General features: G+C 39.5%; 2 protein-coding genes across 3 annotated transcripts; both read right to left on the bottom strand.

Annotated features, from left to right (window-relative positions):
* Positions 1-578: 578 nt before the first annotated feature.
* hhat (hedgehog acyltransferase) lies at positions 579-11,035 on the bottom strand. The gene is made up of 12 exons (XM_028423479.1): positions 10,933-11,035; positions 10,201-10,325; positions 10,050-10,114; positions 9,782-9,895; positions 9,520-9,714; positions 8,947-9,159; positions 8,487-8,664; positions 8,202-8,352; positions 6,814-6,849; positions 4,144-4,345; positions 3,842-3,986; positions 579-1,165 (listed from the first exon to the last, which is right to left on the bottom strand). Exons 2-12 carry the CDS (start codon positions 10,319-10,321, stop codon positions 1,080-1,082), a joined length of 1,506 nt encoding a protein of 501 aa, XP_028279280.1. The 5' UTR covers positions 10,322-10,325; positions 10,933-11,035; the 3' UTR covers positions 579-1,079.
* Positions 11,036-11,404: 369 nt separating this feature from the next.
* Positions 11,405-15,997, bottom strand: myoz1a (myozenin 1a). Of its 2 annotated transcripts, XM_028424255.1 has the most exons (7): positions 15,720-15,997; positions 14,367-14,590; positions 14,054-14,140; positions 13,482-13,669; positions 12,949-13,216; positions 12,282-12,447; positions 11,405-12,201 (listed from the first exon to the last, which is right to left on the bottom strand). In XM_028424255.1, the coding sequence occupies exons 3-7, from the start codon at positions 14,136-14,138 to the stop codon at positions 11,967-11,969; spliced, it is 942 nt and encodes a 313-aa protein (XP_028280056.1). In that variant the 5' UTR covers positions 14,139-14,140; positions 14,367-14,590; positions 15,720-15,997; the 3' UTR covers positions 11,405-11,966. The 2 variants fall into 2 exon arrangements, with proteins under 2 accessions (XP_028280056.1, XP_028280055.1); XM_028424254.1 differs by lacking the exon at positions 14,367-14,590 and having other exon boundaries at positions 15,720-15,992.
* Positions 15,998-17,758: the final 1,761 nt, after the last annotated feature.

The following is a 17,758-nucleotide window of genomic DNA, read 5'->3' as shown; positions in this document are numbered from 1 at the left end:
CACAGATGTGCTAATCCTCAAGACAGAAATCAACTAATGGAAGTCTGGATTACATTGTATTTTCTTTACTCACTGACGGAATAGCTTGTTTGTTCACTAGTTTATAGAACTGTATACAGGACTCTGTGACTTATGAACAGTTGTTGTGGTGTAAAGTGTGAATGCAAACATTCTCAAGATGGAGAACTACCACTATCCCATTTAGGGAAAAACTGACTTTAAGCTCAGAATTTAAAGAAAAATATCCACACTAAAATATTTTCACAGTGGCTCTAATCCTCTTTCATAGATTGCATCAAATCTCCTGTGTAATGTAATTATCATACTTAAAAAGCTTAAACACACACAGATACCCATATGATACACAGCTGGCCTCCCAGGATCAGGATCTGCCAGTCAATGTTCATTTTAAGGCCAATACTCATTTTAAAGCCTTTATTGACCGACTCTATAGCAAAAGGCTTGTTAATTATGTTAACAAAAGGGACAGAGATCTTCAGTTGTTGGTAAGTAAATGTTTTTTTATTGGTTTCTTTAGCTTAACATATGACCACCTCTACTGATATTAGTGTCTTTCTGCTTTATCCAAACTACCATCTGTAGTGGAAATAGTGTCCTGCTGCTGTATGGTCTCCATACAGCTGAATGCTTTCTGTGGTGGCATAAACAGGACAGTAAATATGACAATTCTCCAGTGTACTGCTTCACTGAGCATTACCTTATCAGGGAAACATAAAAGAACAGATTCAGCATCCACACTTTCTTTTTACAGTTTCTTAGAATAACAGTGATTCAAATGTAGCTTACTGTGCAGGAAACATGCCTCCAAGGCTGCTATAAGGCACTTCCTGGTATTTTATCACAGCTTGTGTGTATTCACATTTTCTACAAAGCACTGGAATTCTTCTCTCAGTTAGTCAGTGTGTCTGCTCAGCTGCACTTCAGCCAGGACTGGAGTGGGTTCTGAGCCAAATTCGCCACAGAGGCCGAGGCTGGTGGGTTACAAGGCGCTGGAGTCAGCAGGTTGTGAAGGTCGTCTGGTGGCGGGAATTCTCACTCCCATACAAAGTCAAGGTGACTCATGGTGGGTGAGAGGTCCACTCAAGACCAATCTGAGCGAAGCAGTAGAGGAAACCTATCACTGGTGGTGCAATGGTGGACCAGCCTGAAATAAAAAGGAAAACAATAAACACAAGATTATTCCGTTAATTTGTTGTATATTTGGTCCTTCTAATCCTGAATCAGGTTTCATTTCTAAATACTGAAAGTGACAGAGGCTTCTTTGGAGTAATGGTACTGTCATTTCTTGTTGCCACAATGTGTTCTATTACAGGTTTTCTCTGTTTCTATTTATAGCTTCTTCTTCGAGGGTCGAGTAGGCAGGTAAGGACAGCTGTCTGCACCTCCTCCCCGACTGGCCTGCCTCCAGATTATCTCCGTAACCTGCACCTGCACCCACAATGCTCCTCAATGGTCTATTCTTTTCTATTCATGTGAACATCTAATTCACATACACGCTGGCTGCTTAATGCACAGCTGTACTGTCAGTTTCCTGTCTCCCAAAGACAAAGGTTACATGTTCTAGTGGTTTGGAGAGACACATTTTACAGTCCACTGAATATTAATGATTATTTCACTACATTTTCTTTGAGAATATTCTCATATTATGTGTTTATTACATATTCATTTTTATCATTCAAAGCCTTATGACTGGGGGTCCTGAGAGCATCAGGAGCCAAGACATCGCAGTGTTTACTCTTTGCAGGTATGAATGTTTCATTAATACCCTCAGTGTGAAATATATCCAGCCTCTGCTGCTGCTGACTAAAGCTAACTGAAAACTTCTGGCCACAACTCAGAGGTCTGTTGGATCTGCTTCCAATTTATGGATCACAGCTGACTTACTAAACCCTGGCACGGAGAAAATAAATGAATAACCTATTTCCTTCAGCTGTATATGACTCCAATCAGCCAGTGCTGTAATTACACAACAGCTTCTTTTGCCACTTGATTAACAGAGTGCTTCTCTGATAGGAACAGCTGTTGGCAGGCAATTTCAAACTAAACATACAGTACAGCTGATTGGCGATCAGAACAATGGATTAGACAGAAAGAATGAGGAGACAGAGAGAAATACATAAAAAGAAAAAGAACACATTAAAAGGGTTGTGTGCAGACATACCCCAAGAATAAATCCACTGTCTGACCTTTCTTCAGCAACACATTTTCACACACATATCATATATGTGGATGGATTTGGAAAAACCTGAAAAGTCTTGTGTGTCTCGTGGTATGATGTTAAAACTTCAGCCGAAGTTTGTAGGCATCTGTATTTGTACATGTTCAGTTGACAGCAAAGGCAACACGCACAGATGTAACTCAAGCAGACACTTGACAGACACAGACTAAACATCCTCAGTGAACATATAAAACTACCGACACTCAGTCTGATTAAGAATTTGTTTTCGTACAATTCATCAGAGAGGTCAGAGAGCAATTACACTACTGCCTGCACCACTTAAAACCCCAGACAGGTTGATTTAAGAGCATTGATCCATTGTTAATGAAACCACAGCTCCCCCTCAGTGCTTTACTGTACAGGCACAAGAAATGGCCTCAGGCATTTCTGCTTCATCCAATTATATCTCCATTTAGAGTACAAAACACAAGACATCAGTGAAAGCAGATTATTTTTTTAAATGACTGTTTCAAATGTCTTTGCATTTTAATATGAATCGAAATCTCTTAAAAAACAAGCTGAGATTCTGAGCTAACCTTCTCTTGGTCTGAATAATTTACAGCAGAAATTGTATTTCCAAACACCCTGTTCTTATTTTTAGGTTTCTCTTCATTTATTTACGCCTAGTCTATAGTATTGTGTGTGTGTGCGTGGGAAGGAGGTCAGGAGTGCTACAAGAAGCATAATGTTACGCACCATTTGCTGTAAGCCTGCCAGGCTTTTTAACAAATTTTCACCGTCACAATAAAAGTATTACTGCTGACTGGAATATGACCTTTTTCAGACTGGTCGACTGTGTCACATAGCCAGAAGTGAAATATGTTGATAAAGAAAGAGGCAAAACAAAAAGTATCATTGTCCTGAAGCTGAAAGGCAGATTTTACATTTGATGGACTCACAGTTCATCTGATCAGCACAACCTATTCACATCAGTAGCAGTGATTTTCCTGACTTATAAAGGGCCTTTGGGCATGATTAAAAAAAATGGACCGTGGTTCATAGGGGGAGTTGACTCTACTGCTGAACATCTGTGTGGTAACATCTCGTGGTTTAGACAGGTTCAAAATGATATTTTATTCTCATTTTAGGCACTTGTAAAATACTTACAATTGATCAAATATCAGTTTCTGTCAATATTTTATCATATTGATTATACGGTGATGTTGTACAGAGAACTTGTGGCACTGACTCTGGTCCCAGCCCAGCGGCGAGTGCAGGCTGCTTATCATAAGCAGACAGGCTTCAGGAGGGCCTGCCATCTTGCTTTAGGTACCAAATGAGCCAAATAAAGACACGCAGGGAGTAAAACAGGGACTGGCACAAGCATGAAGCAGATGTCTCTCTATTTGGGAGAGTTTAACCATGCAGATGCATAAAACAGCCTTGCCAACAACTGAAAAGCTACTAAACACACAGACCTACTGAAGCAGCATTTTTCATATGTTATTTTCCCGAACATAACAGCTAGTGCTCCTGTATACAGAAATATCACTATAGGGAAATATATCTGTCAAAAAGATCACATGACTAAAAATGTGTAAAAGGCAGCTGTAACAATCCTGGTAAATTAAAGCACACTGGGTGTTGTGAAAGGTAGTTTACCTTGAATGAAGACACGCTTCCAGAAGATTCTGCCAACATGTATCCCACCGAGGAATATCAGATTAGAGAGGATAAGCATGGCAGTGGAGAAGGCAGAGAGAAGCGCAATGCAACGCCTTTGCATCACAGCAGAGAAAGTCTGCTCCTGGGAAATCAGGAAATAAAGAGAAAGAAATATATACTGTAAATCCTCCAACAGAAAGAATGCAGAAGAAGCACCTGGCAGCAGTAGAGGATTAAACAGTGTGCCATCAGACTTTAATATTTTTATGAGGCCAGAGAAGCTTGCATTTCAAACTTACAACTATGGAGTGAACAAAAGAAGATGCAAAAAGAGATTTCAGTCCATTTTCCACCAGAATTCCAGCCCAATTCATCAGGGCCCAGTACTGTAAGTAGTCATGGCCGCCATGCCAGAGGCAGACAAATCCAAATGCAAGGCCAGTGGATAACATTTTGTAAAAAGGTCCATACCGTGAACCTCCCAACGGCACATAGATGTATCTGAAACATGAGCACAAAATGAAGGCCACTGTGATAAATAAAATGTTATAACAGTAAAAAAACATCATGTTTCTCTTATGTTAGTGTATACAGAGAGGAGTGCAGATGAAATGTCAAGAACAGTTGTCACAGACGTGATCATGATTGTTTTTCATCCCATAACCCATGGCACTGATGTCCACTTGCAAAACTAGAAGCACTCAGAGTAACAATCCTGCCATGCTGTTAAGAACACTGCAGCTGGGGTGATGATTATAAAGTGCTGTATACAGTTACCACCAAACCCTAGGCACAGTATTAATCCACTTTGTGTGTCAAAGGTACAGGTGAGGCTGTACATTAGACTAAGTGTTACATTATTACAAGCAGTAAATATCTAGCAGAACCTGTGCATGTAATTCTTTAATGGTTTAAATGAGATTAAATTGTGTGCGGTATAAGAATAGCAGCTGTATATTCATGTGGTAGCCCACCTGATGTAAATAACACTGCACCAATCACTGGCAAATGTTGTGAAGAAGAAATGGCCTCGAATTCTGCGAGGACCTCGTTTGTCCCGAAGGTACTGACAAAGTCTGAACATGCTACATCACTCCAACACACGTAACAAACATTGTGTTGTGCCGCTGAGTTGGGAACTAATTATCTCAGACACCCTGTGGCTAATCAATGTCCCTGAAAGATGAGCCAGCATTTTCTGAGCCTTAAATAGAGTGGCCAGCTCGGCCATATTGGAGGATGAAAGAAGGTGCAGAGACAGATGGAGAGGTAGTGGAGTGCTGGAGCCAGAGCAGACTGAACATACCCAGCATCCATCCATGTATATAAATTATTTAGATGTAAATGAGCCAAAACAGATGGTAATAAAAATATGATAATTTTGAGATATACATTAACACCACAGTAATCAATGTGTTATGCAACATCTCAAGCAGATGGTGCAAACAGCATGCTGATAGGCTTTACATACTGAATTAAAAAGACTAGTAAATATTGTTGATTCCTCAGCTCTTATCAGATATACAGTAAACTTGATTTGACTAATCAAGATAAATGCTGACATCCTACCAACTTAAATATCCCACACTTAAATATTTACACATAATATTTCCCAGGGAGTAGGATCACACCCTCTCATATGTATCTACAATAACTCGATCACTCTCTCTGTAAGAGCTTTTTGTTGGCCGATAACTGAATAGGAGTGAAACAGAGAACCTGAGACACAGAGCGGAGGGGAAAGCGTAATGGAATGGCTAAGAATGAGCCACTTAGCTGCCCAGGGAGACAGGGTGTCTGTGAGTCATGTAGAGCACATCATTTAACACCTACGCACTCATCTAGCGCTCTTCAGACAATTTAAACAGAATTTCAGAACTGCATTAAAACCTCTTTAAAAGCTATTTTGCAAGAAGAAATGCCTGGGCATTGTGTCACGGGTATCATTTTGCATCTGCTGTATGGATAATTGCAAGTGATGCCATTAAGCAGGGGGGAAACAATTTCCAGTGGACACGGATTAAAATGGAAACTTGCATTTGCAATTTAAATTTTGGTATCTTAACAAATTAACCGGAGCCACTTTGAGTGTCTTATGCATTCTTTCCTATTATCTTAACAGCAGATGTACATCTACACCATACGACTGTACATGTTAAACAGCCAAAGAAGAGTACCTGTCAACACAAATGCTAATTAGCAAATAATAACCAACGCGGGGAACATTTTCACAGAATATCAGTGTTCTCTGACAACCATGCAGCTGTAGTGCTGCCTTCATGTGGTAACCTGCGTCTACCAAGCAGACCATAAAGTCCCGATAGACTGCATTCAGCCGAGTGTGCATCATTAAAAACAAACGAACTAATAATGTGCAATGTCCAAAGTACAAGTGAGCAAACACATAATGCTGCCATTACATATGCACATATTAAACTAGGAGGCATTTCTCCAGGGTGCAAGAGCAGTAGCACAACAGAAGAACTGCTCACCAACAACATGCAGCCTCATAATCATGAGAAAGCCGAAATGCAAATGCAGCATCCTTGTCCATTATGAATGATGAAACATGCGGGCAGGCAGCTGGAGAATGGCACTTTGTTTAAGGTTATTCAGCTGACAAGTTCAGTCTTTAGGTGCACAATAAAGAGCAGCTACAGCATTCTAAATATAAGGAACTGACTGTCTGATAGATAGATAGATAGATAGATAGATAGATAGATAGATAGATAGATAGATAGATAGATAGATAGATAGATAGATAGATAGATAGATAGATAGATAGATAGATAGATAGATAGATGTGGAAACAGCCAGGTACATAGATAAATAGGAGATTGAGGTATAAGGTATATATGTAGACAGAGATATACAGCCAGATTGTTATCCTAATATTAGCTGTTAGTTGATTTTGATGGCATTTCACATCTTATCTCATGTCTGTCGAATGCGTATGTAGTGCCTCTCACCTGATGAGCCATCGATACAGCCCCGCATCAAAGTGCCTGTGAGTGAAAAAATAGATATTTGAGTCACAAATTTACATAATAATATAGCACAAACAGAGAACAAACACCTGAGCACTGGGCTTCATTTAAACTGTGCAACATGTACGATGCACGTGTGTGTGCTTCCTCTTTGTCATTAGGAAGATTCAGCGCTGTCTATAAACTTGAGCTGCTTTGTCAATGATGTCAGTGGACAGCTTTATGCATTCCATCAATGTTGTCAACATCGGCCAGCTCAGCACACACAGGCCGGATTGGAGTGCATCAGTGTCAGCACATTGGGCGGTCCAGTCTACAGCCTGTGCAGTTTGTTTTACTGCAAAAAAAAAAACTCAAACATGCAGGCTTCCATTTCAACTTTATGTGCTGTAAATGAAAGCAGCATTTGTCATTGTTAATTACATTTAGAAACAGGAGTGTGTTATGAGAAAGTAACCTAAAGTGCTTTATAGTGCTCAACACTACAAGTTTATTATTATTATGATTATTATTTTGGAGGGTATTATTGGCAGTGCTATAATATATTTTATACAGAGTGGTGTTACTTTTGCCTGCCCTAATAAATAGACAAAATAACAGCAATCCTTGTCAGTATAATAATAATAAACTATAAATTGAATTGGTTAACAGTTAAATGGCAAATAATTACACACTACAACCTTAATTTAATAAACGAAATTAAATGTTTGGAAATATTGTGTTCTGCCATTTTTTATTTGATGAATATGGTGGTTTTATCTACTGTATGTAAGAAGCGCTGCAATTCTGACCTCTTCAGTATTAATTAAGCATAACCCTTTTAAATTACAGTCCTCTGCTTAATAAATGCAGCCTCTTCATCACACTTATTTTTTGTGTGTCACATAAATAACTTAATGTAAAGTGTGTGTATAGGCCCATAATACTAAACCAATACTGATCCAGAAGGCATCTCCTGTCATTATTATGTCATTAAGCCCTTTAAAATGTGCACACAGTTGTACCTTTTAGTTTCATTGTTTACTTTTTTGCCTGAAGATAGCTGTAACAAATTTTTTATATTATTTTTGTAACTTGTGGCCTTCAAATACAGAATTGATAACTGTGAACTAATTATTCCAGTGTGAGTCTTGATATAATGTCCCTGGTACTGAGGTGACCTATTGTGCTGATTGCCAGTAATGACACAAGATGAGACAATTTCTTGTGACCAGTCTGAATCTGATTGCTAAGACACAGTGAGCACTTAAAACACTTGACATTAAATTTACCTTCTTCTCAAGGATACCTGGGACACTGGCTGTTCAAGCCACTGAAGTGTTCGGGAATTCTGCGAGGGATAATAATGCATTATGTGAGGATCATCTTACCTCCACATCCCTGTGAAACTGTACATGATGCTGACACACTGAGGAAGTTTTGGAGGAACCAGGTTATCCAAAGTAGCAAGCATGGATGGAAGGCCAAACAATACCAGATACTTCACATAGAAGAACTGAACAAGGGCCAGGGCCAGGCCACCTGCAGCAGGAGGTGAAGGGGGAAATGCATGGATTATGAATCAGGGACGGGCAAATGAGTAACCTGCATCTGTTTTATGACCAACTAAATCCAAGGGGTTAACAAAGACATGTTCAGTGTTTGCTTGTACTTACCCAAGGCCCAAGGAGGAAGTATTTCTATGTAGGTCTCATTAGACTGGATGGAGTGCATGTACATAACGTGGATCATATATTCTGCGAGGCACCACCACAGTACAATCCGCACTGATCTGAGCAGCAAATAACAAAGTGTTGATTCTTCCCTGTCGCTTCCCTCAGCAGACCTCTGCATCTGCAGGGAGGGAGCAAGGCAGCATGTTGTTAAGGTTCTTTAAAAAATGCCAGTGATGTTTTCTAGCTGCATAGAAATAAAAGTTGTACATGTCATCAGATAAAAAAAAGATAGCTATTGCTCTTTAAATCCGAGAAATTCAAGTCAATATGTTGTTTACTATGATTTTGTAAAAACAACACCTGTACTTTGCACCAGCAATCAGCCTCCTCCTCAGAAAACAAAAGAGGCAATCTTAGAATAAATTAGTTTACATCAGGAGCTGCTGTTGCTGGCTCTTACCTGCTTAGTGTACTCTCTGTATGTGATAATGGGTCCATTGTAGAAAAAGGGATGATAAAAGGTGTATGACAACAACCAACCAAGCTGCATAACTCTGCTGCGGTCTGAAGGGCTCCAGCAGTGATCCAGGCTGAAGCTGATGAAGCGCAGACCAGAAACAGCAACACTGAAGAGAAGCAGATAGTACTCCTCCTCGGTGTTATACCAGCTTCTCTGTGCACAGTGGGGAGGACAATTAATTTAGGGGTCTTTTTGTAAAAATGTTAAGTCTATCTTTAAAGAAGTTAAATATTTCAGTCGAGGAAAACCATGAGATGAAATCCTCAAGCAATCACCTGCTTGTTGCCTATGCCACTAATAAATATCATTTAATACGGTTATAGTTTATATAATTTTATATAGTGTTATGAGCATAGAAAGAGATGCTGTTCATCACATTAGTATCTAGCACCCCCTTGTGTTCTTTGCAATTATGACATTTAGTAAACATTACAAAAAATGAAACAGAATTCTTTCACTCATGAAGCAATGTTAATCTAAACCTATCAGCATATACAGGCTGATCTGATCCACCTGGATGTCTTGAAGTGCCTGGATGTGAAGGGTGGAGAGCAGTAGCAGGTTACATGCCCATGACAAAGTGGGTTTTTGCAGCTGGGCAACTGCAAAGGACAGACCCAGATGCAGCAGCAGGACACCCACACCTTTGATCCCAAGCACACTGCTGGCTGCTACGAGGCCATATATCACCAGAGCTGGCACCCTACACTGTTGGAGAAACATAAGCAAATGTATAATAGCTGTATTCCAGTGTACTGTAGCAGAGACTTCCTACCTTGGGAAAAAAAATCCTGGTCAATCTCGATATCACTCCATGACCGATCAGGGTCCACAGTAATGACCTCTTGGCCCATTCAGTCCAGAAATTCCACTCAAAGTCTGATGAGTCCTAAACAACAAAACAGACTTCAATACAGGTATGTGTAACACACCGGATGCTTAGAAATCAAAACGAGCTTTTTGTTGTTGTCACATTCAGTGAGATGCACCATTAAGAAAGAGTCAAATGTGCTTTAAATCAGCAATCTCAGCATTGAACTTACTCTTTTAAATCCTTTATGAAGACCCTTTTCCAGCTGGAATTCTCTCGCTAACCCTGATTCATGCTCTGTTGTACAAAACAAGAAATGCCTGCTTCATTTTTCTTCATCTTTTCTCTTCATTTCATGCTGAACTGTTGTCTAACTATCTTACCTTTGGAGAATCTGTGCAATTGGTAGAAAGAATACAGATGAGAGGCAAAGGACAGGACCCAATATAGGAGGATCTCTATCTGTGGCAGGGGGGGCAGCTGGCTCTTGGATTTAGGGGTCATCAGGCTAAAAGAAAACAAGTGACAAGCATAGTGACTCACATGTCAGATGTGTAAGAGCTGCTCCGAATAAGGCTTTTTTCTCTACACTGCTCACAGGGTTTCATAAAAACAGATCTGCAAATCAGAACACTGTTTCCTTCCCACCTCTTCCTTTCATCTACTGATTACACATAGATGAATCCGTTATACCCAGAAGTACCATCACTTAAACTAGATGTTTCATGCAAGACTTTTACTTGTAAGGATTTTTACAGTTCCCGACAGATGTGCATCCTTCTTTCACCATCCTCAAACAAGTTGGCGGCACTGTCGTTGCTAGGTAACACCGTTCTTTAGTGGATGGCTGTGACGTAGAAGAAGGACCAAGAAAATAGGCTATCTACTGGTGCCGCCTCCTGCTACTAAACCAGTTCACGTTACTTTATATTACGGTATATAACGATTCCACTGACGCCAGGTCGGTGTCGGTGTGTGTACGTTTTAGTGCTGGTGTTTTTCTTTATCCCCCCTTTGCTACGTTTCCAGGAAACTTTCGTAACCTATCCTTTCCAAATGCAGTAAGCTAACATTAGCTAACCTAGCTAGTAATTTTAGGAAGTTAGTATTGTTACCTTTTAACATTGGCCTGGCGTCTGTGGTGTTTCTCTAAAGGACCAGACAACACTGTACAGTGTCTGGACAGCAGAGCCCGGTATCCAACATTCAAAGGTACTGTATTCTTCTTCTTCTCTTTCCGTGTTGTACTGTGGCTAACAACATTTTAGAGCGTGGCTGCCCCCAGCTGTCGCCGGGGAGAGTGGCTTAGCCAGAAGTGGTCTGTGTAGCATACTTTAAGCTTCTTATTAATTATACTGCCGCTTTTGTTTGGCATCTTGATTTGATTTATTTAATCTCATCTAGATATTTATGCACTTGTACCAAGTTGTACTTATATTTCTATGGTGTATCCAGTGTTGCATAGCAGTTAGCCACCTCAACAAGCTAAACTCTGACAAGTTTCTAACTAAATATTACACATTAAAAATATTCATATTCATATACACAAAAAATGATTCCCCTTGATCATTTTAATCACTCTACTAGTGGAGTGTTACCATTTATTGTGGCGAAACTGCAGTGGTTCAGTGAGATAAGGTATCAGCAACAGACTCAATGCATGCATTCTGAATTAGATGAGTTTGTAGGATGTATAGCAGAAAAAAATGATAAGAATCTTAACAACAACAAAAAAAGGCAACGGGAAAACAGTGATGGTAACAAGGTGACATAAAGACAGCGTGCACAACAGTATAAGTCTATTCTTCATACATGATTCATTCTTTCCTCGTGGACAAAATCTTCCAACTTCTTACGTAGTACAACAACACATTCTGACAACTTCAAGGAGTGTTTATAAACTTAACAAATAAAGGTTTGTTATTTCATTCCCCATAACCGCTACAGCTTGTTTCTTTGCTTTACAACCAAATACATAGCAAGGTTAGAACATGACCACATACCAGGTATACTTTCAGTTATCCACAGTGAGAGAGTCAAATTCATTGATTTAACATTCAATTGTAAGCTTATCTATCGCACATGTATGTAAATTTGCTGTCATGCTTGCTTGCGTGTGTGTGTATGTAATCACAGTAAGAATATGTTTTCACAGCTCGTCTGTCTCTCCATCAAAAGGCACAGCATCCGACTCCATATGAATGGTGCTGGGCTCGTTGCTGCCCACCCAGCCAATAGGAGTGCGGTTGAAGGAAGGCCGACAGCCAATGTCATGTTGGTACACCACTGCAGGTTCAGGCTCCTGTTTGGTCGCCTCCGTGTCTGGCAGCTGGAATTTCATGAACTGCTTGGCCTTTTCGAAGCCACCGTAGGGCATGGCAAACCTAGCAAAGCAGGATTTGAGATCAATCAAAGCTCCAGCTTTTTACAAAACACCTACAAAGTCAGAGCTTGAGGGAACTACCTGTTGAAGGACCTGTACTTGGGCAATTCTTTTTGATCAGCTGGAACAGGCATGGATGTTTTCAGAGTTGCTAACAGATTCTCATCACCTTTCATGGCTCTCTCCCAGGGTGACACATACGTCTTCACATGAAAGTGCTTCTTGGTTAGGTCATCTTTTCCACCTCCTGTAAAGGAAACATCCACATCAGAGGATATGCTGTTTGTGGTTTACCTGTTGTTTTGTATGTTGGTAGGAAGCCTAATCCAGAATACTGTATACTAGAGGAAATTGTTAGCATAGCTCTCTTTAAAGGTACAATTCTGCCTACCATTAGTTATGAAATTATTAAACTGATACTTTAAATCTGATTAAATTCATACAAAGAAAAGTATAAAAACAACACACTTATTGTGTTGCTGGTTCCTTAGAAATCACACAGGAAGACCTAACAGGAGTGTTATTACACTTTGGCTTTTGTACATTGTCCATGTCTAAGTTGTGATTTTTGAGGTTCTGGGAGGTAGATTGTATTGCATACAAACACAATTTCTTCTCTTTCGAAAGCGTGCTAAAGCTAGTTTCATGTTTACTGAACAGACATTACAGTTGCATCTGTCTTCTAAATCTCAGAAAAAAGTACCGTAAATGCATCCCAGAATCATACTCCAACACAAAAAATACTAACCTTTTAGGGGAGTCCATCCAGTGCCTTCTTCTCCACCTTTACCACCCCAACCCAGTCCCCCTGCTCCTCCTGCACCTCCTGCTCCTCCTGCTCCTCCTGCTCCTGCACCTTTGCTTCCTGGCTTTGGAGGAGGCATGGGAGCCCCTCCTCCAAGTGTCCCTCCAATATACTGATGTCCAGCCAGTTTGCTCACATAATGCCCACCGACATTTATCATCTGACTTCCCATCTGACCTCCCAGAGATGGAACAAACTTCTGGAGGTTGTCCTGAAAAAAATACAGTCAACTTAACTGACTATGCCACTTTGAGTTCTGATTGTCATTTATACGTTTTTTTTAAGCTACTACAAAACTCTAACAAACACTACTGTAGTAATCTTAAGGCCAGATGTTTCTATCATTGTTACAGGTGACTCAACATTTAAATCATCTAGCCATTCCAGCATGAAATAAAGGGATTTTAATGTATTAATAGTTCTTGAGTGTTTTAAATGACAGAATAGTGATTGGCCTTTGTTTTCCAGATTCTCACCATTGACTCACTGCTGAAGATGTCAGGGTTGTTCTCGTAGATGAACTTCTCCACCCTCTGCTGTCTCATCCTAAACATCTTGGAGCCACGGTTCTTCATCAGGGAGAGCTCTTCCAGCATGATGTCTTTAGGAGTCCGGATCTTTGTTCCCAGATCGAACTCTGAGGCCTCTGGCTCTGACTCATATTCTAGGTAAAGAGATTTTAAACAACATTTCTTATTATTATAAAGGGTTATGAAAATGTGAAAGACTTACAAAAAATATCACTCACTAATAGGTTTGGTTATTGACATATATCATTCTTCAAACATTTAAAGCTTGTTTAAGTATGCCTACAGCATTTACATTTTTTATGTCAAAATGACACAAAACCACACTGTTTTAAAAGCAAAGTCCACCTAAAGTTGCCTCAGTCATAAGACTAAATCTGATTTAATGTATTCGCTCATAATTGTACAGATAAATCTTATATTCTACCTACAGCACCTCTCACTTATCAACCATCTATTTCTGTATAGTAGGTGTATATGAAGGAGCTGCTCTGAGTAATATCATTTCATGTCAGCCTTACCATCCTGAGCGATATGTGATAGGTCAGTTATAATCTTGGAGGGCTTTTTCCGCTTGTTTAATGGGGCAGGTGTTCCCAGAGGCATGACTGGAGGGCCAGAAAAGAACAAAAACATATTAATAAAAGACTGAGAAAAGAATAAAGAACATTCAGAAGTACATTTAAAACTAATTCAGCAAGTGTTAAAGGAACAGAATTTGTCTCTTGACATAACCAGTAAGTGATGTTAAAGCTTTGATGTATACTTTTGAAAGTATTTATAAATATTATTATAATAATAAATAAAATAATAATAAAAAATGGTTTCACATACATCATGGGACTGTTTTTGTATCACTTTTCACTTCTATTGCCCCTCCTCAAAACCAGTCTTCACCGTCAACACTTCCAGCCACTAACAACCCCGAAAGTGAATCCACAGGACCTTAATGTATCAGGCAGTCAGACTGCACATGCCCTCCTCATTTTTCAAGTTCAAGCGGGATGTCAGTGCCCTTGGATTCCCAAGATTCCTCTAGTGAAACAGATGTCTGACCCCTAGGAAACATATAGCTCAGTGTTTCAGTTTTGTTTGGTGACACAAGTTCTGCACACACGCTAAGTCAAATGTAAACAGAAGCATGCTTTGAGAAATTGGTATTGACTAATACCAATATTATTCTACTGTAGTTAAAGTCAGCCATGGGATCATTAAATAGCATTTGCATTATTCATATTACATGATCTTATTCCCCAAACTGCTGCATGGAGAACATGCAGGTGGGCAAACATGAGAGTATTACTTTCCACATCTGTCTCACATGTCGAAGTATCACTCAATGCTAAAAAAAACACATTAACAACAATTTTTAAAACATATCCTAAGTTAGCAATCTTTAGTAGCTTTGTTGACTGGCATATGCATCTAGTTACAACATATATACTGTTATGCTACACACTTTTTCTTCCTACACGGATATCAGTGCTTTCAACTCTTGACAGTTTCTTTAAGGCCCAGTCAAGTGGCAAAACATCACATCACATCTACTGACTGTAACTCAACCCACTGCTGCTATTTTTAAAAACCATTTCCAGCCAAGACATTTTAGCGACGTGTAATGGCGTCATTCGACTATCAAATGGGCCTGACACTACTCTTAAGGACACAATGCACACCTCTAGAAAACAGTTCAAAGCATATAAGGTTCTCTCAAAATAGGACTGAAAACCGGAGTAGTCGATGATGTTAATAAGGAAGTTTTTTGACATCGGTTAGTTTTCTCAAATGATTACAAGCTTAGAGAACTCTCCACTCAAATTCACCAACCCCCTCTAAGGGCTCAGTAACACCATATAAATGATTTGCAACGCCCACCGAGAGGGATGGTCAGCACATTCACACATTGCTTTGGTCATTTTTTTTAGATGTACAGAGAAAATCAGCAAAGTGACCTGCAGAGCCAATTTACCTTAATAAACCTTTTTTAGTTCTTTGGTAGAACTGTAGTAAATATGTTCTTATGCATTTGTTTTTCCAAGATCAACTGCACAACCTGTAGAAATTATGAGAGGGAATATAATGCATCTTTAAATTCTTCTCTTAATGTTTGTAGTATCCAAAATCCAAATCCTAGCGGTTGCCCATTTACCAGAACAAAGCACACTGAGGGGATGTAGGTCCACTCACCGGGTTTCTGTTGTAATCCTGGGAGGAGAGACAGACCTATAAATACCAAACAGTGAAGAGGAGACCCAGGGCTCAATGCTGGTGGTCTTGATCACACGTTTACAAATCCCTCAGTGCTCCGACCCTACGTATGGCTGGACCCAGGTCCCAGGGAGTGCAAAACCCACCCAACACTTAGATGGCAGATCTCTCAGAGGGATGGGGTGTGGGCAGCAGTGTTGGTGTCAAGACGAGAGGAGGAGGAGGTTGAGGTTAGGAGCATGAATTGGGATTGGGGAGGGGGCACGTTAAGGCGGGTGAAGTCTCTGTTGGCCAGCTAAAAGTGCTGATGGTGATATTAAGGGAACAAAATCATTCTCACAGATGGCTCAGAAGCCTATATTTAGTTTCCAAAGAACGAGAGTAACAGAACTCAGCTATAAGATAACCTCAGAGGACTGTGGGGTGTGTTGGGGTATGCAAAGAAACAGGGAGAGACCGATAGTAGAGTGTGCAACTACAAGTTGAAGGTTAAGTACATATGTGTATATTAGGGACAGTTTGTGTTTCAAAGTGATAGGTAGCTCATTCACTCTCAACCGTACTCTAACCTGACACTAGATTGTCACATTTTCAGTTCCTTTGAAGCATCTGATGGACTGGGACTGATGGAAACTTGAAGACAGAGCTGTCAGATATTCAGGCAATGTTTGTAGGACTAGAACAACTTTTGCAAACATATCATATGTAAACAAGGTGGAGAGCATCCAAAGGCCCAGTTAAAGTATAGGAAAACTTCACACATACATGATGTAATAGGTTGATTGTGGATATGTATAGTATTAACCGAACACCAGACATTCACCAAAGACACTTGAGTTTGTAAGGAGCTACTTTTTCACTTTACTTTTATGTTCCAGCCACTGTTTGGCACCAAAATACTGGGCTATATTTAGAGGGATGGGTTAAATAACATACAACATTAACCACATTACAAGGTGTCTGTAATACATTGGCTGATTTTTAATGTCCTTTGTGTGGGATTTAGTGATATATAATATGTTATGTTATGTTAAGTGCATCCAACTGAACCTTTTCTTTCCCAGGCATGTAGGAGAATGTTGGCCTTTATAATGATGGCATCTTCTCTTTAATACAACCCAATTCATAGAAAATATTCAATAGAAAATTCTAATGAAAATGATGATTGGTTTAGTTAGTTAGATAGTTAGTAGTTAGTCTACCTACTACGTTTGGAAATGCTGAACCCATGGATCTAATTTCCTTAAGCATACAGTACTTCACCACTCCACCTTGCAAAGTAAGTCTCAAATTGTTGCCAGAGAAAAGGTCAGGTAGGTCAGGATTCATTGTCTGGGGTTTGTGTATTTCTGCAGGCAATGCCAATGCACGCATAACACATAAACTCCTGACTGCTGGAAGAAATAGTAAAGACATTTTTAGAATTCATCTTCTGAGCCTCAAATAATACAGAATTATTCATGGGAAATCATCTTGTGGTTGTGGAAGAATTTCAGTTCAGAAAAGGACTGTATTGGGTGGATGATTCTCATGCTTTTTTGGAACATGATCATTAATTGTCAGCATAAATCCCAATGACTACAAATAATTTTTACTTAAAGTAAAACTGCAGATATTGTTTTGAATAGTTCTCAGAGTGTTTTCATGTAAGACTTCATTACATGTGCATCTCTGGCAAAACCTCTGTGGAAAAAGATTTTATTTCAATGCAAAATTGTGAAATGATGTGCAGTTTTGCATTTCTGCTGACATCTGGGTCATATAGTTCACTTGCATTTAACATTGTTCTGCCTTATTTTAAGCATACTATTTCCAGCCTTGTCTCACAATAACAGATTTTGACTCATCAGCTCTCAGTCATTCTAAAATCTTTTTCAGACTCCAATACCAAGTTAAATATTTAAAAGCGTGTTTCTGAACCAAGTGGGTCTTGTATAATTGATTATTCTTATAAATTAATTTTGTGATTCAAACACTTTTCCCTGTCCATGTCAATGAAACGTATTAATATTCATGAC

Source organism: Parambassis ranga, chromosome 15 (assembly GCF_900634625.1).
Source record: "Parambassis ranga chromosome 15, fParRan2.1, whole genome shotgun sequence".
Taxonomy (NCBI): Eukaryota; Metazoa; Chordata; class Actinopteri; family Ambassidae; genus Parambassis; species Parambassis ranga.
Note: the sequence above shows the minus strand (reverse complement) of the source record. Positions and strands in the feature narration are given on the sequence as shown.

Bases quoted from the DNA above. Each gene is read 5' to 3' on its own strand.
- hhat (XM_028423479.1), bottom strand. From the start codon at position 10,321: ATGACCCCTAAATCCAAGAGCCAGCTGCCCCCCCTGCCACAGATAGAG. The intron at 10,115-10,200 runs GTAAGATAGTTA...TTTGTACAACAG, and splicing joins ATTGCACAGATTCTCCAAAG to AGCATGAATCAGGGTTAGCG. The intron at 9,896-10,049 runs GTAAGTTCAATG...TTTGTTGTTTAG, and splicing joins TTCATAAAGGATTTAAAAGA to GACTCATCAGACTTTGAGTG.
- myoz1a (XM_028424255.1), bottom strand. From the start codon at position 14,138: ATGCCTCTGGGAACACCTGCCCCATTAAACAAGCGGAAAAAGCCCTCC. The intron at 13,217-13,481 runs GTGAGAATCTGG...TATTTTTTTCAG, and splicing joins TCTTCAGCAGTGAGTCAATG to GACAACCTCCAGAAGTTTGT. The intron at 12,448-12,948 runs GTTAGTATTTTT...TTTCCTTTACAG, and splicing joins TGGATGGACTCCCCTAAAAG to GAGGTGGAAAAGATGACCTA.